Below are 24,478 nucleotides of genomic sequence, written 5' to 3'. Positions count from 1 at the left end.
AGATTGATGGTGGAAGGGCCCCCCAAAAACCCTCCAAAATTTTAAGAAAAAAAAATAATGAGAGCAAACTTCAGAACAAAACCTGCTACTAGAGACAACCCTGGGACAAGTTAAGCAGAGAGAGAACCAACAAGGACTGTTTGTCTTATCAAGTACACACAGAGAGAGAAGCAGGAGGAGGAACCATGTCCACGGCAAGATTTGAAGCCAGATGCATAACACTGAGCCATAGATTATTTTGGAAAATGAGTGAGAAGGATTTCTGGGCTGTGGCCAGTGTAATTATGTTTATGGAGTTGGATTTATCTTCTATTACGGTGAAAGCCGTACAATTTCCTTCCTCGGGTGCCATCCAGCGAATGTACCAAATGGGGTAACTGTAAATAACAAAGTTGCTTGTATGCATTAACTAAGTGTCCATATCCTGATGGAATAATTAGATCATAAATTCCAGCCAACACTAATGTTCAGGATAATTGGATTATATAGTGATTCCCAGTGACAAGGAGTCTATGGGAAAGCTTTCTCTAGGTAATACTACCTTGGTGCCCTATCCATCTGAGCTGTTTGGCAAAACTCCACATCCCCATTTCAGATAATGTGAATGTTCTTGCTTATTTCCACCACCAGTTCCGACTACTGAGGCTTGACATTTCATATGCAGCAGACAGACCAGATGGTGAGACAGAAGCTGAGGCAAGGAGATGTTCAACAGCTTCTCTTCTTGTGACTGATTATAACCATTCATTGCTATGATGCTTACTTACCAGTCCTGACTTTTTTTATCTATACGCTCATAAACTGAATTAACTTACTCCTTTTTCTGCCACGTAAGGTATTGAGTTTCCTTACTGACATGGAAATATGTGCATTCATGATGTCTATCTGGGCGACAACTTTAAAAGAGGATACCTTTTATTCAACAGTTCAGTCACAGTAAATATTGCCAAGTAAAGAGGTTACTCACATGAACAAGTGCATTGTGAACTACCCCTCACAATCATACAATACGGAGATACAAATGCAAGTATTCATTGTAAGAAAGGGATCCACTGTTTAACTTGAAGCTTTATTGCTCTACATGTAGTATGGCCTAGATGCTACTGCGAGGCTGTTCCAGGCAAATCTTTTCTGAATCATGGAACTTCAATTCCTGATTAAAGATGTTTCAATACAACAAGAAAAAAAAAAATAGAGATCTCTAATGTAGTGTTGCTTTTTGCACTGCATTTAGAGAATTACAGAGCAAGAAAATAGCAGAAATATCTAAAAACTACTAGCCCTTTAGGCAGATCTTGTGACAAGCAAACACCCACCTTGCTTCCAGCATGGATGACAGAGAGCTCAGCAAAATAGCACAAGAAGCAAATTTTGTCAGGTTTCCAAAAATTAACTGGTAATTCTCACTTTTATTAATTTTAAACAATACATTTTAAATTGTTTTGTACTATTAAATATTAACCCTTGAAAGTTCAAATTGATTGAAATATCAAACAACAGAAAGCAAAACTCTTTGTAACTCAGATCATATCCTTGTGTAAAATGTCACAGACAGGGATCCAGCGAGAAGTTGCTTTTATAAAGAACTGCCAGGCAGGATTCTCTGCATGAGCTCTTCACTCCTCATCAACTCTGAGGTAAGGAGAATAATCACTGAATCCATAGCAAATATGTTTGTTTGTTTAAATAACACTAGGGAAGAAGGTATAGGAACTCTGGTTGGGAACATTTGAAATGTTTTATGAGACTTCTTACAGTGGCACTGAAATAGTCTGATGATGGACACCAGTGTAAGTAATCTTTTTCATTTTTAGTTAATACTGTAGAGAACCTCTTTAATGTAAGTCCTAGCTCAGTTACTACTTTAAAGATGGAAGACATTCCATATCTTCAGCCTTAGATTTCACTCATCCCATGCCTTTTTCAGAACTTTTCAGTGGAAGGTCTAGCAAAGTGCTCTAAGACATTAGGCATGGAAAGGATTGTTTCTAAACTTGCATTGCCTACCTTTCCTGACAGAGACAATGAAATCACTGTTACAATTATAGGTCTTACACATTGTTGGGCAACAAATCAACTTTGATCTGTTTATTCAAGGGTCAGTAGCATTTGTTTAGCTATAAATTTAGGTATGTTGCAGACACTGATGCCATCCATTGCTCTATGATGTCTGACAAGAAAAATTGTTCCTTGATTATATTCTTTCTCCTACAGAGATTTATTACACAGACAATGCACAACACCGTGGGAGCTATTAAATTAGTGTTTAATGGCTCGAAGCCTGCAGTGTTAAGGGAAAAAAAAAAAAAAAAGCCATCACTGTTCTCTGAAAGAAGTGAATTTTTAATGGAGTGTCTTTGTTTTTTAATTCAGCAGAGAAATTTTCATTACCATGCAGGATGATTGAGACATCATGTGCAGAGAGAAAAGGGATATGTAGGCTGAAAGAGCTAGTTAGACAGCCTCTCACTGACATGCAGGGCAATGCATCCTTCAGTCCTGGTCTCATAATTACTCAGATCAGCAACTAATGTAGTGCTTATCATTGAGAGATTTTCATCCGTAACTCCTCTTACCTTGTGATAGGATTCTTTGGGACTTTAAGAATGGAATTACATATCCTAGCTGGACTTTACTGAGCCTATGGAAGAAAAAAAGCACTTATATGCAGAGGCTTTGCATTTGCATTTGCATTTACATGCAGGCAAAATATGAGATTTTTAGAAAGAAATGGCTACCAGTCTGTAGCTATCAACATTTATTTAAATGCAGGATCTTATAGCCCAAGTATCAAAGTAGGGAGTATTCATTATTATAAATACAACATTATTTTTATATTAAACTCTACTTTAAAATCTTTACTGTGACTTTCCTCCTTATTCTGTGTGGGAGGGTTTGTGCATGATTCAGTAGTGCACATCAAGCTGGACTAGCCAGCGAGCAGGAAGAGAGCTGCACCTGAGACTATCCAAGGTCAGAGCTGGATAAAGATAGCCTGGGGTTGGGCAGGAAGCCTGGACGAATTTACAGCCAGGTCGAATTTACAGCCTGGTCTAGTTTTTGAGGGACCTACAGATGTGTGTGCATGTGATGAAGCATGAGGCTGTGTATACATCAGCAAGTGAGCTCAATCCCTTGTGTTCACGTTTATGGGAGTGCTGTTGGTGTTTCTCTGGGTGCTGGCAGAGGCACTGCTCTCTGTCTAATGTGTGTGTGTGTGCACATGGGTGCACGTAACTCAGCCTCATTATGGCCTGGATACCTGATGGAAACAGCAGCAAACAGCCCGGGGAGGAGAAATCCCTTCTGTCTTGCAGTTTGCAGGATTCAGTTGCCTTTAACGACGGCATGTAACAGGTAGCTGGTCCACGTTCAAGACAAGCCGTATTAGGTTGACTGCAGACTGCTCATGGGGCCCCTGCATACTGCAGGTCCTGGCATGAAGATCAGTACCACTGATAAAGCTGAGCAACAAACGTTATTAGTGATGTTAATTGCTCCATGATTCTATCAGTACATGGTGAAGTGAACCAATGGGTAGATTACATTTCAAATCAGTGGCATGGGATGGGCCATCTACAAGGAGCTTTTAATACCAAGAGAAAGACGTTTCCGTTTCATTGATATTGTTCCCACCTACACCTTTTCTTCTCAGAATTTCATCCAGCTGTCTTCTCTGTCGTGTAGGTGAATAGCTGTTAGACTTCGTGAAGCTCCAGGTAGAGTATCTTTCAAGCTGTCACCAATTTCCTATTCAAGATCCAAAACAGGAGCTGTGGATGGGGGCTAGGATCTTCTCTCTGAATGGCTCAGAAGTAGGAGGAGGGTCTGACAGCAGCCAGCGATAATCAAAACAGTGCAAGGAACTTTGAAAGCAAAGTGTGGGAGATGTAAGATGTGTGAGAGGGGAGTGAGCTTGTGGATGAGGCTGGGACAGCCTCTCTCATGCAGCATTTCTCCTTTTTAGCCTTTTCAAGTTTCTCCATGTTGCTCCATTACATGTATCTCCATTCCCTTCTCTCACAAAACTATTTTAACTCCCTTAGAAGACCTTAGATTCTTCTTATTAGCTGAATATCGTTGCTTCTGTCAACTCTGTCATGTCCAGAAAATGGAAAAAAGTGTGTAGGAGAACCACCTCTAGCTATAGAAACCACGGTAAGCTGGTGTAATGGCCTATCCACACCTCTGCTGATTGAAGAGTACAGTGGCTGCCAAATATTTGTGTGCCCCACCAGGTGTACAACAATGGCTAGAGTGGCAAAGAATTTCACCGCCTTCACCAAACATCTTTTGTTTGAGATCTGAACTACATTCACACACCCCATCTGGCAAATATATCAATACATTATTTCTCTCTTGCTTGCTCTTTCTCTCCTCTCTCAAACACCACTATAGTTTTTATATAATAATCAGATTATTTCAAGGATGCTGTTAACATAGTTGGCTTTTAAAGCTAAGCTCTATAATTTGAAAAATGAATGTATTCAGTGCCTAATATCTGTGATGTTTCTTCACTAAGGAGGGATTCATTCCACTGAATGCCAAGAATCAACAGACAGATCACTTTTGGGGTTTATTTAAACATGACTATGGTGGGAGTTTAGTATTATGAATGGTCTTTATGTGGTACAGCAATACAGATCTAATTTACAGGTCTGAATAGTGCTGGACTGAGATTCCAGTCATCAAGTACTGATTACACACTTGTCAAGGTAAGGAAAACCATTCTGAGTCAAATTGAACACCTTCATCTTAGCACACTTTGCCATAAAGCTGTCCACAGTAACTCCCTTCTGGGAGATCCTAGTGCTATCTTTTCTCCTTTATTTCCTTGGATTGTGCAATTCTTAGCAACTAATCACGTACAAAATTCTTTGCAAGGACTGCAGCCATTTGCTTCCCTTCCAAACAAACATAAAACTTGTACAATGGAAAGAAGCATTTGCCTTACCTTTCAGATTTCTTTTAGTCTCAAGCAGTCATTTTTTCCTTGAACTGAGCATGGAAGCTTCCTCTCATGCTATGCCTTTCCCTTTTCTGTGTCATAACACCAAAAGTTTAAAATCCTGAAGTAAAATTTCTGAAATGAACACCCTTTTCTGGATATGGGTGGCCAGCATTACAGTCACCAACAGGACACAGAAGCAACATGGGCACTGTGATGAATTTGTCTGTTGTTCTTCTAGCTCTTATTCCGCCATCAGAATCACACCGAATCAAAAGCTGAGCTTGGAAGGGCCCTCTGGAGGCCATCTGGTCCAACCCCCTGCTCAAGCAGGGACACCTGGAGCAGGTTGCCCAGAACCGTGTCCAGGCAGCTTTTGAAGATCTCCGAGGGAAACTCCACAACCTGTGGGCACTCCAGTCACCTTCACACTGAAAAAGTGCTTCCTGGTGTTCAGAGGGAGCCTCCTGTGTTCCAGTGTGTGCCCATGGCCTCTTGTTCTGTCACTGGGCACCACTGAGAAAGGCATGGCTCTGCCCTGCACCCTCCCTTCAGGTATTTATGGACATTGATGAGATTCCCCCTGAGCCAACCCTTCTCCAGGCTGAACAGTCTCTCAGCCTCTCCTCACAGGAGAGGTGCTCCAGGCCCTTCACCACCTTGGTGACCCTTCCTTGGACTCTCTGGCACATCCATGTCTTTGTTGTATGGGAGGGCCCAGGACTGGGCACAGTACTGCAGGTCGGGCCGCACCAACACCGAGCAGAGTGGAAGGATCACTTCTCTTTTGTTCTGCAGGCAACTGCCTAATGCAACCAACCATCAGCCTAATGCGAAGTTGTTGGTGTTGTCGGCTCACCTTTGGTATACGAAAATTATGGATGAGAGAACTCATTATAGAGGTTGGCACTCTCTGTAATTATTTGAAATCAATAGGGGTAAAGGATACTCAACTGCAAGCACCGCTCAGCGAAGGGTTTGGTCTGTGGCCCTCTGTATCCAAAGTAATCAAACCGCAGAGTAAACCAGAGGCAGCATATAGCCCAAGAATTCATCTCCTTGTTAGACATAAACACATACGTACCCCTCTCTGCCTGAGGGGGCATGTCCAGGGTCAGGGTGTGTTTAGTGGGAAGTTAGGTGAGGAGAAAGCAGCCCGTACCTCTGTTATTTTGGGAGTCCTCCAGGTGCTGCACGTGAGGTTTTGAGAATGACCAGCTCCTTGGACACTGTATGGGGGACATGCTAGTGGCAGGAATGACAGAAATGAGGACTGGCCTACGCAGGAAGTAAAGATCAAAACATCGGATGTGGAATTTAACTCAGCCATGGGTGTATGGTATCTATTACTGTATAGCATGCTCTTACCCCACGTTCTACCCGTTATTAACACATCGGTTATGTTCAGATGATCAGCTGTTTTTACATGAATATACCACCACCGTCACTGCATGAAATGAGCCCCACTTTGGCTTGATGGAGGAAGAGTGACTGTTGTAGACAAAAGTATAATTTCACTGATGAAGGTAGATGGTATGATGATCCTACGTTCCCCAGAAAATTTTAGGATGCTTGGATCTTTTTTGTTCAATACCTTTGTTTCAATGCTTATTTCATTACTCCTGATGGACCAGAGAAAATCTAGACCACATTGTAGCTCAGGCCTCCTGTTATTTACAAGCAGTATCAGACACTGTGAATGATGGGGAACTGGCTCCACCATGTGGGCTATGAAAACTGAACATTAGAAAGTCTAGCAAGAAACTTTAAAGGAGTTCTAAATAATGATGATAAGGAAGCACATTGTGTAATTAAAGAAAATACGGCAATATTTTGCCCTTTTGTTAATGGTATACTGGCTGTGGGAGAGCTACACTCAGAAAAACAGGCTTTGGTAAGATAGAAAATAGGGTACAAAGTTAACACTGTACCAATGCTGAAAACCCATTCTCTTATATATATGTATTGAGAGGTACATAAAGTATTCAGTTACTTCTTCTGGGTACCATATCCATAGCTGGATCTTCTCCAGACTGCCCGTTTTACTTGCTCTGGCTGCTTCACATTGCCTCTGGAAATAATGCTTTCCCTGAGACCAAGTGGGTCACATCAAAGGAATCAGCTCTGCCAAGAGGCCCGCAGCACCCAGGAAGCCATACCAGTGCAGTCCTGAGGGGAGCGATGAGGAGAGGCACGGCCAGACTTCAGAGCAAAGAGGCTACAAAGGGACTCACACAGGACTGTGTGGTATTTTTTGCAGCCTAGCGTATCATACAGACATTTCCTGGCTCAGAGAAAGCCTGAAGGGAATACATTCCTAACAGATCTGTTTGATATACTCACATTTCTATTCTGCCTTTAGTAGACCTGAATTTTGTCTATTAAAACACAAACAAGCAAACAAAACCTATTGTTCTGCTTTATGTCACGAGCCTCACTTTGGGGGTTCAGAGCCTTTTGATGGTGCTCAGTTTAAGGAAAAGAGAGACAGTAGACCCTCCTTTTTCTAATTCCCAACACCTGCATTTGGTTACTCACCTCCACAATAAGTCCTGCGATGTCTGCTGCTGAACATGCAATGAGTCAGTGCTGGAGCCCAGAACTGGAGGCTTCATGAAAATGTTCCTGCAAGCCAGTTCCCATGGACAGGCTTTTGTGCAGCAATGGTTACATAGCTTGCCTCTTTTTGGTAACAAATGGAAGCAAGCAAATTACTGTGTCAAGGAGTAAAAGCCTGTATGTAAGTGTTTAATACAGAGTAGCTGATATTAATTATTAGCCCAAACGTGTGCAAGCTCTCACCTCATGGAAGGCAGTTTATTTGCTTTCACTTGCAAAAAATTACCATTGCTTAGCTGCTCTGCAATGCTTATCTGTTCAGAGGCTCTTCTCTTTCTCCTCTTCCATCTTCCATCGCCACTCTTCTGCAGCCTACCATGAATTCTGAAAATGCTGAAATCTTCCAGCAATCCGGTCCCCTACTCTCCCTAGACTTTTTGTGAGGCCTCCTCCACTTCTTGTAATTCTTCTCTCTTCATATCTTTAAGTCAATAGAATAAATTAGTGTGGCACCGTTTTGCTTTCATGCCTGAGAACAATTGATGAAGTCGACACCTTCAGTGAAGGAGCAGGAGCAGGAACCTCCTGCTCCCAGCAGGTCCAGTTAGAGCATGTTGCTCAACAACATGTGCAGTCAAGGTCTGAGCATCTCCAAATTGAGATGCCACTGCCTCTTTGGTTTATAGATGTAAATATTTGACCACCTTTCTGGTTTTTTTTTTTCCTTTTTTTTTTTTTTCACATTACATCTAAAAATTCTCCACGTTCCAGCTTTTGCCACGTCTCATCTTCTCCCTGTGCATTTTTGGGATGTGTCTAACTTTTCTCCCCTTTCCTCCAGATTGTTGTAAGGTGTCTCCTCAATCTTCTCAAGTCATAACAAACCCAGCTCTCAGCATCTGGATGCAACATGTTGTGCTCCAGCCCCCTGAACTGACCTTCCGTTGGACTCAGAACACTCTGTTGATGTCATCTCTTTACCTGGGAGTCAAAAACCGGACCCAGTACTCCAGCAGCAGCCTCACAGCTGCTGAAGAGAAGGATGCTACCACTCCTCTCAACCTGCTGGCTACGCTCTTGCTAAAGCATTTTTGATTAGGGAATAGCAAGTCTTTTCCTCATTTAAGTGCATGGACATTTCCACTCAGTTAACTTGTCTTGACACAAATACTGAAATCTTGCCTTTTTGATATTAAAATCTTTGAAGATGCGTTTTCATTTGTTCTTCTTTGTAATTTGAATGGAAGCAAATTGCAATAATCCATGCAAGATTAATTTAAATGACAAGCACATTTACTCACTGTAATTGCATAGAACATTATCTCATCATGATTAACTGATAAAGAAATCTGGCATTTGTTACATACAGGATTAAGTGGGTTCTGCATATTCATATTCAAGTATTTTGCTGTCCAGTTCAAATTTAGAAAGTCAAAAATTACCATAATAATAATATTCCTTTTGTAATATCATTTTTTAGTATCACATGATCTCTATTCTAATTTGAATTCTAATCTGAATTTTAATAAACATAAAACTTTACAATCTTTCTGTCTCTCCCTCGCAAATAACCCTGAACTGGTCCATTTCATTTTATTGCACTTTTTTTGCAGATCATACTGATGATCTGTACAGCAGCCCTAAACTGAAGACACTTTGTAAAATGTATTCTTAAAGACAAAGTGAGTCAGATTTGTTCTGTAATTCATCATTAGCTGTACATGAGCTGTACTTTTTATGGGAAAGTGTTATAATATATTCTATCAAATTCTCATTTTTGGAAATAAAAATAATTCCTGAATGCATGCTTTATACTGCAATATATACAAAGATAAATTGGAGAATTCATGGAGAAGAAAGGCTGATAGATGAGGTGGAACACATAAGATATAGATAAATTTACTGGGGGACAAAAGGCCTCAGGAAGAAACAGATTGATTTATTTTGTTAAACTGACAAAATGAACGTTCTTTAACTCTGATTACTCAGAAGATAAACATGAGCAAGTGCATGCAGGACTCTCTCTTAGAGATACAGTAAAAATAATATATATTCTTTTCATTTTGTAGTAGAAATGCATAACCCTAGCTGCTTGTATATCAATGGTCATACCAGGAATTTATGGTACAGTTATGAATTTACACCCAACTGAAAAACAGCCACAGCTTCTGGGAAATTATTTCAGCTAGTAAAAAAGCTTTGAAACTGCAGGAATAAACTTCTAATTCTCTAGCAATTGCTCTTGTGAGGTGTGGGATGCTGCAAGGTCTTCAATGTCTCTCAAAACCTAATAGATGGTAATTTATTTCAGTAATTTCTCTGGACTGCTGAAATTAATGCATTATATGCATAAAAGTAATCAAGGACTTACTGCACCGTACTGATTAGGATATTTTTTTTTTACACTTTAAAATTTATGTGTCCAGAGGCTTTTTTCTCTATTTAAGGTAGAAAAGACAGCAGGATTGTAGTCCACAAAACATATTCTTATTTTGTTACCAGTGTTATCAATACCAAACTATGCAATCCATCAAAGGGAGAAAGGCAATGGTACAGAACTATGCACTCTTTATTCTTTGAGACAAATGCAAAAGTCTAAAGCATATTTGCAATAAAGTTAGTAAATCTGAGGAGTAATAGTTTGAAGGCAGAATAGAATGAGAGCAAATGCATGGGGGAATAACCTATATTTCAGGCAGGACTTCCCTGTGTGCCAATATACAAAGCATGTGTTTGCTGTTGGAGCCACAACTACTGTGCCAGTAGTTGATGCGCTTCTGTCTAGTCTGCCACTCAAGAGCAGTACAGGTAATACTGAAATAAAGTAAAGGACATCTGATGTGTGGGGAGCAACTGCATAGTATCAGGGCAATTAAGATATTATTTCACTTTAAAAAGTTTACTTTGTGTGCTTAAGAAAGTATAAATGAATAAAGAAATTTCAAAATGATGTAACCATTTCAGCTATGCATGTGTTTGGTGCATGTGCTTCTTCCAAGAAAACCAAAATTAATATTCAAGTTAGTGATATTCAAGATCATACATGAATGCATGAACTTGGGAAAAATGTAAGAGATTATTTGAGTCCAGGCAAAAAATAAAAATAAAAGGCAAAAGTGTTTCACATGATGTCTCAAGTTTTTGAGGATCTGTTTGATTGGATACACAGAAACCATGTTGAGATATTAAAACGAACTACAACAGATGAAAAGGTAGTAACTAGAATGGCTGTCCATCCTTGTATTACAATCAAATGAATCAAAGAAAACAGTAGCAAGGTCTTCTAGTAAGTTCTTGTTACTTTCCATCACCACTCAGCATTAGCAATAAAACCAAAACAAATCAGTTTCTTATGTAAGTCAGTTTATTGGTTCTCGGAAGACACAAAAGCCATTATTTTAAGTGCAGGCAACTAATCCTGTTTTATTGCCCCAATAATAAGAAATTAAAACATCACAGTCAATGCCTTTTTTAGGTAGAAAGACTCAAATTCTTGTCTCAGTTATTTATGTAGAAACTTTCTCAACACCAAGATCAACTGCATAAGGATATGACAATAAATTTTACATGTAAGACATAGTATAATAGAAAAAGTTGTTTATGAGCTTCCTATAGAAACATTTTCATGTGTTGAGATGTACAGACTCAAAAGTTTAAAGATCTAAGAGACTCTTAAAATTAATGCTGTTGCAAGTGCTGCACTCCTAAAATCAAAAGCTGATCTTCTGATAATAAGTCAATGCCAAAACAATTGTAAACAGGATTCAATCAATACTTCATTTTCTGCTGACATGAACTTGGTTTTTAAAATAAAATTGCTTCATACTAAGCAAAATAAGCTTCTAATAAACTGAAATATTAATTCTCAATGGGAATTCAAAAATTATTTGAAAAATTCTAAGTGGGTATAAAGGATCAAAATCCTCCTTCAGTTTTATCCCTGAATTCTCATTGAATTGTGCTGGTAATAACAGCAAAATTTAGCCAATGTTGCCTGTTCCTTACTTCACTGCTGGAGCACATTTTTTTCTAGCAAAGATGAAAAGTGAAATAGAGAAGGGTGACTGGGAAATGCCTCTTCTAGCCACTTGTACCCCTGATTTTTTCAAGTTTTGACATATTCCTTACGTACGTCACTGTGAACATGTTTGTTGCAGTATCTCTAGAACTCTCTTTGCCACCTATTCATGAGTTAGAGGAAGATAATCCCCAAACTTAATTTTCAGGAGACTTTACCCACCATGACTTTGACTACCCAATCTTCTGATTGGTACCACGCTGAGAAGTCATCCCAATGGTGAATATTAAGTAGCAGATATTAACTCACATATTCTGCATGCAGAGTTAACCTAGATGGTAGTTGTGTTACACTGTTTGGGGAGCATGCCGAAATGATAGCATTTTAGCATGGTGAAGGACAGGGGAAGATGTTTCTGTCTGCCAGTCATTCTTTGCTCAAATCGTATGTGCCAGCTGAACTGCCTCCCCAGAAAGTGACAGTGCTAAAGAGACTTCACTTAGAGCCTCCAACTATGCAGAGTCACAGTAAACAAACACTTAGGAGACTTAATCTGGATTTTTTTTAGTAGCAGGGAAGACAAATGACACGAGTCATCAGCAAAGACCCTCTCCATATGCAACAAAATCCCTAATAGGGGAAATCATTAATATGTAGACTAAGATGCCAAAAAAAAAATAAATAGGCAGAGGATCAAAGATAAAATCCATCATCCTGAGAGGTAACAGTAGAGCAGCAGGAGGAAGGCACTTCACCCCCCAGCAATCCTAAAGCTGCTGTACTAAATACAAGGCAACCTGATACCAGCAATGCTCTAGGGCTGGATGGGTAAAGTAACAGTAGCAGTGAATCAAGTAAAGATCAATGGGCAGCTGCAGGCCATGGCAAAGACAGCAAATGCTGCAATGACAGCAAGGTATGTCTTTTTGTCTTCACACACAAAAGCCAAACATGCCTGATTGTATCCCCAGAATCCTGGACAAACTATGAACAAGAGAGGAAAAGAAAAATGTGGTACATTAAAGAGGAGTTTATTCTTTGGATGCTTGCACAATGTGGGACATCTGAGGAAGTTATTTACTAAAGATGCTGTAAGAGCAGGCATTTTAGCTCCTGTTCATGTACTGTTTGACCCACTGTTATTTCTGCTTTCCTGAGCTACTGGTTCATTCTTCTGCCTTTACTACATTTCCTTTGAAATTCATTTTAAGTATTGGAACTGAGCCCGTTTTTCTTCCTAGACCACGTGGCAGAGAAGTGACACTATCACAAATGCTAAAACATGAGGTCAAGGAATACATGTATTTCACATTTCCGTCATAAGGTTAGTGATTGCATAGAGTATCTTCTTCTGCTTTAAAAATCAGATTCAGTTTTACCACTCAGAATGTTAAGCTGAGAAACACAGATCTTGATCCAGAGGAAAAGCAGTAGAGAGCAAAAACTAACTATGCTTTAGAATGCAGGGATTTTCTCAACTCAGGCTCCACAGAGCTTTACTTGAACGACGCTCTCACCACCCTGCCCTTCACAGGCTGAGGTGGGCGCCAGTTATCAACCAATGGGTTCATGGCTTCGTTTTCACCACTCTTAGAAAGGCTACGGAGCTTTGCCATCTGCAAGGAAGAAAAATAAAAAGTGGACATGTAAATTCATCTGGAAACAGCACCTTGATGCCTAGAACAAACGCTGAGGCAGATGAGGAATTTGATTGTACAACCAATACTTTAATTTGTATTATCATTAGGATTTACAGGTTCTAGCGAGTTTGGTTCTTCTCACTGACAACTTTTAGGATGTCAGTAGTTTTCCTGGACCAGTAATTTCTTAAACCTGCTAGACATTACTCTTACTTGCCACTTGATGTTGAAGCACAAAGAATGAACCGAGGCTGCTGAGAGGACTGACTTTTGTGCCTCTGGGGCAATTCTGCCTACACAGGTCTCCAAGATCCCACAAACACTCCTGCTGAAGCTATTCCAGATCATGTCTAGGAAGACAGCCCAATTCTCAAGGTCAGCTTTGCAGTTCAATTCAGCTTAACTCCTTTTGTAGCCAATTTCTCACAGTCTTCAGCTCTCCTCGTAAAATAATGCAAGGTAACATATGGCTTGCAAAACATTACACTGACGTGGTGCGAGACTGTTGAGAACTAGTAAAGGAGTAGCAGAACTAGCTGGAGTTTACCTGGTCTGGGCTGACTTCAATGGGCTCCCTCAAGAGAATCCAAGTGATGCACTCCTCACAGGGGGGTGTTGTGAACGAACCGTGGTAGGTCCAGTAGTCCCGAGATTTGGGGAAAAGAATTGATGGATCAAAGTGCTGAAAAGGAGCCTCTTTCCCCTTAAAAAACATGAAAAATCTCTTAAGTAATTCTAGGCATATACAGCATGAAAGACACCAGCATCAATGTTATAGGGGAAGTAGTTAAATATCAAGATTCATGCAAGAGATCAACCTCCTTTTCGTCTCGTTAAGTATCTGCCCTGAAATTAGTAACAACTGAAATTTTGACTCCATTAATAAATTAAGTGAAATTACAACCTGAATTGTGCAGGACCAAAGCAAATTCATTGCTGTATTTTTCTATTCCCCGTGCCCTCAAAACTAATTAGTGATTATCAAAATTTGTTTTATTTGGGGTCATTTGGGATAAAAGTTAGGGTACTGTAGGTTCTGGTACCATTTTTATCCAATAGAACAGTGGCCAGGTGTTTATCCAAGTTTCATCCTTCTTCCCTATCTCAAGGAATATAAATCTGCATCTTTCTCCCCCTGAACCTGTTCTCTACTTACATTGCTATGGTGACACTTTTAATCTTTTTGTTGGCACTTTACACAGAAAGCAAAAAATTGAAATACTCCCTGGAAGGGTACAGGACCTTGAATGCCTTTTTACTAAAGGTGAATATCAACAGACAAGGAAGAACAGCAGACACCAGACAACATTTCCTAAAAGGTTTTCTTTTCTACCAAAAGGCATACTCAAGAGAGTATCTCAACAGGAGCGTAATGAGATTTTCTTGTCTCCCCTGCAGGTGACCAAGAACTAAACAAGAAAGTTTAGTTCTCTACTGGTATTTAGGAAGCAATTCTGAAAAACAAAATCTGTTCTTCCAAATTCCTGCTCCTCTAATAAAGAATCTTCTCTAGGTAGAAACAGAGAACTACCCTACAAAGTGTAATGGGAGGAACTGAAATCTTTTCCACACATCCTTGCACGAAATACCAGCAGAAGGAATAGCACCAAGATTCCAAATGTCTTCCTGACAGAATTATTCTGTAAATTCAAGATGAGTTTGCAAATAGCTTCAAACAGAAATGTGCTTTTTCAGTAAATACAGTACAGTGTCCAAGAAACTCCTCTTTCTGTAATGTATCACAGCAATTGAGACTGCATGTGAGATAAATATGCTGATGACACCATCCATTAATCTATCCTGAAAAATAAGTCTCAGTAAGATGTATGTTATGACAGAAACAGAAGGTTTAAGAAATAAAATACAAGATCTGTATGATTGCACATGACCTATCTTTCTCTGCTTTTCTAGAATTGTTGCTTTTCTCAGAACCAAAACAAACAGTATCTGTAGGAAATCAGATTTCTTCTATTTTTTCTGTTTTGCAGTTAGAAGTCATAAATTCTGCCTGTGAGACAGTCCTGAATATGATGTAATGGTGTAGTTATCACTACCACCTAGTCATAATTATATGAGACACAGTGTTTCAAAGGGCAATTTATAAACTTTTTTCAACTGTAGCAAAGCTCTTCTGCATGTAAATGGCCAAAAAGGGACAAAAGGGTTACGAGAGGAAGCTCAAACTATATTAAGATTGATATCATTGACAAAGTAGGTGGCATAAAATTGACCTTCAATTCCCTCAGCAGAAAGAAATGAAATGTAATGAAAGCTAAGAAAAGCTAAGCTAAGGTTGAAACAAAATTAATAAGACTAAGTGAGGAGATAACAGATTTTAGAATCAGACCCTCACATCAATGACAGTAAGTATTTACAAACTTACATGCTTTAAGTATTTATATACTTAAAGTAAATGAAAGAAATTCTGTTAAATTTGCAAGAAAATGTTTATAAACTTTGCAAAATCGAGTCCTAGTGATCTGGTGATATGTTCAACATCATATATAAAAATGAGTTTTAGCATCATTAGATAGAATCATGAGGCTTTTCATGAAGTGGAATGGTAAGGTAGACCTAGGAGTTAGGTCTATGTTAAATAATGATGTTAAGAAGTAGCATCATAATTCTCTGCAAATAAATTCCCTTCTGCAGTTTTACGTACGTAATAGGTATGGACTTTTGTTCTTAGATATGCATTTTGTCCTCTGACCTCAAGTTCAAAAAGCTTTTAGTTTCTTCTTGGTGTTTGTATACTAGCTTATTTACACATAGCAGTGCCAATAAGATTATCATCTATGCATGCAAGGATTGACAAAATATCATCCACATCATGAATAATTATAGAAGTCAAGAGTTATATGCTTACTTCAATAAAAAAAGTGTCCTGCTCCACAGTCCAATCTATCACCTCCGGTGCTAATGTTAGGTACCAGAAAGATGCTAAAAAGAATGAATCTCAACTTCGGATTTCTACTTCTGATGCTTTTCAGCTACATTTTATCACAAAACAAAAAAAAAAAGAGAGAGAAACTTTTGATACCTTGGTCTTAATGTTATCTATTTCTTCAAGAATTCTCTTCATTTCTGGTTTGGGAGTTTTTCCAACCTGTAATGCAAAGCACAAGTATTGTATATTTTCATCGTGTTCCACGGTATGTAGAAGTATATCACATCCATCAAGTTAGGCAGCAGTACCCTTGCAGTCCCAAGCTTTACTTATTTAATTAAAAAGGCATCCATGTGGATTCCAACTCTGTGTGCTTATTGACGGGGCCCACTGGACACAAACCTATGGACAACACCCTTAGAGCATCCAATACAGACTGGCACAAAACTATGTATGTTAAAAGAACGTCCAAAATAGAAGACTCAAGTTACCGGCTTTGTAATTCAAAAGTGTGCTGTAAGACTCCACAAGACATCTCCCACCGTCTGAGCAACAAACTGTGCACCCAGTGTCATCTAGACCCTGCAGGGCCCAGAACTAGGCTACTAGTTTGGAAGCAACCCACAACTGCTGTGAGATGGGCACTCAGCAAAGTACTGGTAGTCTGAACATACGGAGCTCTTACAGACACACAATATCCTGCTGTACATATGCAGTCAGATCAGATCTGGTGTAAGACATATGATGAGAATCATGTCATGAACTCCTAAAGCTATGGGGTCACTCTATTGCTTGTGTTCATGATGTTTAGCACCACCAAAAGCTTTGACATGGCTCTGCATCTAAGAGTAAAGACAGTATGCATAAGACATGCTTTTAATGACATCTTTTTTACAAGAACAAATTAAATTCCATTATTCAGGAGATAATTCAATCTCTGTTCTAGCAATACTCAAAATCCAGTCATGAAACAAGACAAACCCAGAGCAGAACAATGACTCCTGTGTCAAAGAGCAAGAAAAAAATGAAAGAAGGCCAGGGAAGATAGAGCGATACTACTTTCTTTTGCAGACATTTTAGCTGACCTTAGCATGGTCAATAGGAACATAATGTTATACTTTGTAAATTGTGCTTTACAAGACAAAGCTTTAATCCAGAATAGACCAAAAAAGATGACAAAGGAAAAATAATCAAAGGACATTGTCTAGCGGAAGGTGTCCCTGCTCATGTCAGGGGGGTTGGAACTAGATGACCTTTAAGGTCCCTTCCAATGCAAACCATTCTGTGATTCTACACAGTCATAAGGGAGAATCTGTACAGGTGCTGAAATTCTATCACTATCAGTTTAAAACAACTACAAGAAAAAATGTCAGGCTGGTTCACAGTATAACAGAATTAAAATGACATTGGATTTAGTCTGTCCAGGGGTACTGTTGTAAAATTAATTATATCCACTTGCTACATTTGTATGAATGCAAATTAGCAGTGATTAGGCAATAAAAGGGGACGTATTCTCTGGTACTGTGCTCAACCTGAAGATCACACCTGTGAGTACAATGAGAACCACATATTTGAAGTTTGCATAATTTATCCTACTGGGTTGTTTGCATTTAAGTGCTTCTGAGTGTCCTAGACCACATACAGGTTTGACACTAGGATTGATTTATGTTCATAAAAAAAAAAATTGCAAAATATCAGTATTGTAATATTTTTTATTAACCTGCTGTATTTCAAGGTTAAGATGTTCAGTGAACTCCTTTTACCATCAATTCTTTCAAGTACTTGGTCTTTTGGAGCAGGTTCCTTAAACTCCTTTTGATTCTCAGCTCATGTACGGATCATCAAGAGATCAAGGGAGTGAATCCCTCAACATAATCCTGCTAACAGATAGATATAGTACCTGTTAGCAGACAAAGGGCAGGAGGAAACACTCCTGTGCAGACTGTCCTCCTCACTCAGTACACATCACAGCACAGAGCTGACCAGCTATCAGGGACAAAGTTAGCAGGTGTCCCAGGCATGAAGTTGTGTGTCTCTTGTTCAATACCACCTGTGATATGTGCCACTGGTGTCACAAATGGTGGCAGAAGTCTGCTCTGAATGGGTCAGTGCATGCAATCTAAAGGGCCCAAGGACGTATGTGACTTCAGTCTGTGCATCACTTTGAATGTTTTCCTGTAAAATGATACAGTGTAGGGAAAAATAAAGGTAAAAAGACAGTAAATACAGAAAATATTTGAGAACTGAATGTTTGCCACTTACTTTCAGAAAAATGCCCACAACAGCCACACCATCAGGTTGTTTCAAAGCTCCAGCAAAATTGCCATGTTTTGGATTCCAGTGTACCATGTGTAACTAAAAATCAATAAAACCTTGGTTATAAATGCAAGAAATTGCCAACGCTGCAGTCTTACGATCTCTTACATCATATTACGAAATTTCCACTAGACAGCAAGTAAAGGAATGGACATGAAAAAGGAAACTACACATAAGTATCTCCAGTTCATGTTCCCGTGCTTCCACGTGCTCGCACTTTCTATATATATCACTTTGCATTTGATTAAAGCATAAAGGAAAGAAAATGGACTTTACCACACAATGTCTTTTAAAAATTCATCAGACCATTCGGTTATACACAGTTCAACCCAAGCATGTGACATGCAAACATGCAGTGCATAAAGCACCTACTGACATGCACTTCACTCCAGTAGATCTTGAGGTTATGCAGATATCAGCTCTGGGATTTACACTGGGTTTTATCTAGTACATTTGTTATTGCTTTTTATCTCTTACTGCTCTTTGCACATCATACTGGAGAGGAGTAGAGATTGTAACCTGGCAGTTCCTTCTTATTTCTGCTTTCAACAATGCTTATTTTCAGGATATACTTTAAGTTTTGTATCTCCTTCCAGAAAATCTCCTGTATATAGCTACAAGTGCTGCAACCAGCAGTGTCTCAAAATAAGCAGTGTCTGGAACATGGTCCCGTACAAAACAATAGGAGTCTGGTGCATATTTTGAATGCAAATTTTTAACTTTTTCTTTTAAACTATTTTATTTATTTTTTAAATAACAGCAAAGTAACTTGCCCGGAATACAAACTTGTGTAATGCTGTTTCTTTTCCCTTATGGATAAAGATATAATTGCTAAGGATAAAGGTAGAGTAGCCATGTATCTTTGGCCACATTTTGGCAAAATGTCATACATTCCAGGCATTCTTCTCTTGTCTATAAATACCCAAATACTGCAAAAAGAAAAAAAAAAAAAAGCAAAGTAAAAAGTCTGTGCTTGAACTAACCAAAAAGTAGCTTGAGGAAGCAGAATTTGTCTGTAGTCAGTCACAAAAAGTAGAATACTATTGCAATTTGGCTGTGGCTAAGGAATGTGAGGAAAAAAACCAAACCATCACCCACAGTCGTTTCTGCAACGCATGTGCAAACTGACCCTATAAAATATCTACCAGAATTTTCTCCTATGATGGGTGGGCAGAGCCCCTGTAAGCTCTGCACCTCGAGGTTACAGGTGATTTACGGTCATAAAACACTGCTGCAGTCCTTTTTTGTGGACATAGGTATATATTTTGAACCTATTCTCAGATAAAACAGAGGAAAGAAATTAAGGAAGAACTTGCTAGTAATTGCCTAGCATCACTAGTGAATTCTGTCACATTTATTACCTGCTGATGTCTTCAGGGCCTAAACCAGCCATTAGTTTTAGCAACTCTGGACAATAATGGAATAGTATTTTATATATAAAAAAAAAATCTGTTTACCACAGTTCTTGAAAGCAGACAGATTTTAAAGCACACGTTTGGCAATTTGAACATACTCTCTTTAACAGCCTGAATCATTTTTAAGGTAGATCTAATTTTAAACTTCAACTTATCAAATGCACTTTTCGCCACTCTTTTCTACTCATAACGCTTCCTGAAACTAACTTAGTAATTCAAGTTATGCTACAAATTATTAACAGCGAACAAAGCATCAGCAGAAAACAGAGCTTTCTATTTGGAAATAACATATCACTTTGCCTCAAGGATTTTTAAAACATTATAGAAAAAGAGCAAAAACTCATTCAATGAAGCAAAATTCATGTTAGTATATATTTGTAAAGACCTGTTTGTTGGCAGGTGCAACATATTCCACTGCACAGTGATGAATATTCACCAGTTTCATAGACAGATTTTAGAGAAAAAACACTAAATAAACAGATTTTAAAGAAAAAATAAATACTTGTAAAAGGGAGAACGGTTAATCTGTTCAGATGCACAACCAGATTCCAGTTAGTACTGAAGACTACTGTTAAAACTCCGTCCTACCTCTGCTGCATATTTCACCCCATCTATGACATGCTCAGAGCCATGGTCATCAGAGGAACCCCAGTGCAAGTGCAGCTGGCGCAGCCTGTAGGCTCCTGTGAGCGGCCCACCTCTCAGCACTGCAATTGATAATCTCCATCAACGCCAGCCTACAAACTAGTCTGTAAGCAAACTATGGTTACAGCGTGGTTGGATGCTTCTAAAAAGAAAAAATGTTCTTAGGCAAATTATGCTTACCACACATCAGCAATTTGCATAAACCCTGACTCTCAAAACACCACTCCTGTTCTTTTTGTTAGGTTTGGGGACTTTTTTCAGCAGGGACTGCCTAGAGGATAAGCTCTCAAATGTATTTTTTCATTCATTACCTAAGGCAGCAATGAGACGTGTTTCCTTACACAGAAAGCTGATAATGCAGTTCACAACTGCAGTGCCAGAAGACCTTGCTTAAATAGCATTCAAGTTTGAACTTCTAACAATAGCTTTGAAGTTCAAAGTTAACATATTTAAAACCTCTTGTATCCAATGGTGTCAAATTAATTCTTGATATCACGTGTGTTGGAATACCTACAGATAAAAGACGTGCTAAGCACAGAGCAGAAGGTTTAACTCTGCAGTTTCTCTTTTAAGTTGGCATGTGTCATAGCCATTGACAGAGGGCGGAGAGGCAGAAACAAAGCACTGCCTCAGGTTTTAGGCATGCCTTCCTCTTACTTTTTTGACTTTGTTAATACATAAGTAAATTATCCTAACTAACTCAATACTGTATAGAGCCCTCAGTGGAAGGTATATCACTTGATTATTATTCTTGTTTCACTTCTGAATATAGGAAAAATGGCACAGACTCTACGGCCCAAATTCTTGATAGTTATTTGCTTGCCCTTTTACACTGGAATTTGTGTGAGGGAGGAACTTTCCTTTAGGAGCTGAATTTGTGTTCAACCTACATTTACAAGCTAAATCAGTATCAGAGTTAGAAACTCATTTATCAGTGGTTTCTTACCAATGGCCCTTTTGAGAAATCAAATACCGTGTAGCGCTTGGAAACAGCACTCCATAAGGGTCCACAGATATCGACAGCATAAACATAAACCTTTTTAACTGGAAAGATTTTTCCATGAGATTAGACCAAAAAAGTGTTTCTGAAATTCTTTTTCCTGTGGTTCTTTAGAGCTGTTAAACATTGTATTTGATTCCAACAGACAAATCTACTACCCAGCAGCCTGCAGAAAATTAGGTGCAGGGAACTCACACTGGGTGTCCAGAGGAGCAAGAGAGATAATGGGGAGGGAAAATGATTTACGGGAAGGGCTACACTTTTAAGTCATGGGATTGATTTTATGCGATGCTTGTGGACGAGAATTCAATGTTAAAACAAAAGTGTAATGTATTGTTTTTCTAAAGCTTCTATATAGAAATAGCAGAAATTGATATTAAAGCACAAAAACATAAAGAGATGGTCCTTGTCCTAAATAGTTCAGATTCTATCTGTGAGATGTGGAAAAATAACATGTAGCTATAATTGTAAACAGAGGAGTCCAAGGAAACAATGAACTCAGAATAAACAGGAGTGACTGTAACCTTTCAATATACCATTGATATATATCATTAATTATATAGCTTCGTAAGAACAGAATCACAATAAAAATGCCATCAAAGCTGATGCAAAAAAAAACCAAAAAACAACACAACGGAAAGTTACTGTTTTCCATTAATTAGATTGTTTTCCTTCTTGTTAGAAGGAAGTCAATATCAATATTGCATGCTCTTGAGATGTCTTCACATTATACGGTATGTGAATTTACTTTTAACTTTAACTGCTGCTGCCTGTTTGTATTCAGAACTATAAGCTAACACACCTCTGGAATCCAGTTTTGAAAAATTTAACTTGAGATGCAAGACTGATCTCTCAACTAAATAGCAAAGCCATTTCATGGCTTTTCTGAAGTGGCTTCTACAAAGCAGAGGGAAAAGAATCATTATCAAATGTCAAAGGTTGAGTCAAAAGAATCTAAACATTTCCAGAACTTGCTGAACAGTTTTGGAATTACCACTCAAAGCAGACAGTCGCAATCACTAAGCTATGTAGTCTACATGCAGCATACTTAATGTAGGTGTAATGCTTTACTGGTGCTGCAAAATATGTATTGAATATTACTGCATGAATATGCAGTGATGATAACTGTTGGGATTTTCATTTAATTGTAATTATATTTTTTCCCTTTTGAACATACAGTTGTAGTTCTGCTATTTACACTGTAAAAAATTCCATCTTTGGCAATTTGCTTAAACAGGCATTTCAGGCTTTGGGCTCTGTTTACCTGCTTTGTTCTATCAAAAATAACATTGCCATGCTTGTTTTCAATAATACTACTCTAGTTCACGTAGCTTCAGTGACTGTCTGTCACTGTTTAAACAGGTATGACCATGACCATCAAGAAAAGCCAAGAATGTCCTACGCAGCAAGAGGTGCTGTAGCAAGTTGTTTTTAATTGGTTGCTTCCTTTTGCATTCAAGGAAATAAGTATTTGCAAATTCTTATGGGAAATGGTAACAGCATTTGTGATTTCACTACATCCATTTCTCCAACCTGGAAAAGCCAGTAAAACCTCTGTTTTGGGTAGCTGCTCATACCAAAATGATGTAGGTAACTTTTGCCAAGAAAAGTTCTAGATTCGAAGGCTAATTTTTGTGATTTAATGTTAATATATGTAGTAGAGATGGCTGCAGAACTAGAAAAAGTAGCCAGGACAAGGATGTACAAGTTTCCCTGTTATACCTAAGACACAGAATGAGTGTGGATTGGATACCTTCCCTGGAAAAAATAACCATAGTGTCCAAGTGCTCAAATATACAGGAACATTGTGAATCTCAAAATCTGAAATAGCCACATGGCTAAACAGAGCAATCATCAACCTGTCGAGGATGTGAAGCAAACAGAAGAAATCTAGATCAAAGCCTGTGAAAACATACAAGTTTTGTGCTTACGAAGTGTTTAATACAGCACATTAAACCCTTCTGGATAAAATTCTCTCATTTTACACAACACCTGAAGACTTGGTGTCCATGCAGAAGGTTACTTTAGGGAACTGCTAGCAGCAATATCTGGCTGCTACTCAGTCTCCCTTTTCCATTGAATCTGTGTGACAGGGGTGTCCATGCAGCTGCAGCCTCCCTGCCCAACCTGTGCTCAACCTAAAAAAGGCAGGATGCACAGAAATAAACTCTGGACCACATCTCACCTACCCAAATAACTTCTTCCGTGTGGGCTAGCTACGGTGGGATGTGTTTTGATTACAAGCACTATGTAAGCTTTAATTCCTGACAACCCCCAAAAGCCAAAGCAAAAGCTGACCTGATCTATCAAAACTGTCATCAAAGACAACTCTGCAGGTCCGCCCGTTGTTCAGGATGGTTTTGGCTGCTCCAGGGTCGTAACTGGCATGCCAAGGAGCGAGCGAAGAGTCGTGCCGCACATCTTTGCTGTTGATTTCGATGGGTGACTGCTTGTCACCTTTGGCCATAGGGTAGTTTTCATGCCAGCGCTCGGGTCCTGGGTGGAAACACAAGGGCAGGTCACCAACACCTCCCAGCCAGACCCCGGCTCGCAGCGGGGCGATGACCCCCAGCCCCGGAGCTGCCCTCTGGGCTCCCCCCCGGGCGTTTCAACCCGAGGGAGCCCCCTCTCCCCTTCTCACCGTTGTCGCTGTCATAGCCCCACACGGACTGGGCCATGGTGTCGCTGCCTGTCGTTTGCCTCGGCCCCCCGGCGGCGCTGGCGGCACGGTGGTCCCGTCTCTCCCTCCCCGGGGGCTTTTTATAGACGGCCGCCGCTTCATGTTCCCCCCCCTCGGAGGCGGGCGGGGGGCGGCGGGGGCGGGGAGAGCGGCGCTGACGGCTGCGGGCTGCGGGCGGGGGCGGCTCGGTGAGACCCGGCGCTGTGCCCTTCGTCCCACAGCCCAGCCGCGGCCGTGGGTGTGAACGCGATATTCGTCCCCCCTTCGCAAGGCAGGGGGCTGGCGGCGGGACGCTGCGAGTCCTCGCCTCGGGGACTCCGGTGCACAGCGCGCCCCGCCCCGCCGGGCCTGAGGGGGCTGCGTCGGCCTG

The 24,478-nt window shown here is 39.8% G+C and overlaps 1 protein-coding gene across 1 annotated transcript; it reads right to left on the bottom strand.

Annotated features, from left to right (window-relative positions):
- Window positions 1-10,853: 10,853 nt before the first annotated feature.
- LOC308189993 (carbonic anhydrase 3-like) lies at window positions 10,854-24,478 on the bottom strand. Its single transcript, XM_080580738.1, has 7 exons — window positions 24,070-24,478; window positions 23,727-23,924; window positions 20,372-20,490; window positions 18,315-18,407; window positions 16,206-16,271; window positions 13,713-13,868; window positions 10,854-13,141 (listed from the first exon to the last, which is right to left on the bottom strand). The coding sequence occupies exons 1-7, from the start codon at window positions 24,104-24,106 to the stop codon at window positions 13,022-13,024; spliced, it is 789 nt and encodes a 262-aa protein (XP_080436864.1). The 5' UTR covers window positions 24,107-24,478; the 3' UTR covers window positions 10,854-13,021.

This window comes from Anser brachyrhynchus (genome assembly GCF_964034855.1).
Source record: "Anser brachyrhynchus genome assembly, chromosome: 2".
Lineage (NCBI taxonomy): Eukaryota > Metazoa > Chordata > Aves > Anseriformes > Anatidae > Anser > Anser brachyrhynchus.
This window is presented reverse-complemented; position numbering and strand designations above follow the sequence as displayed.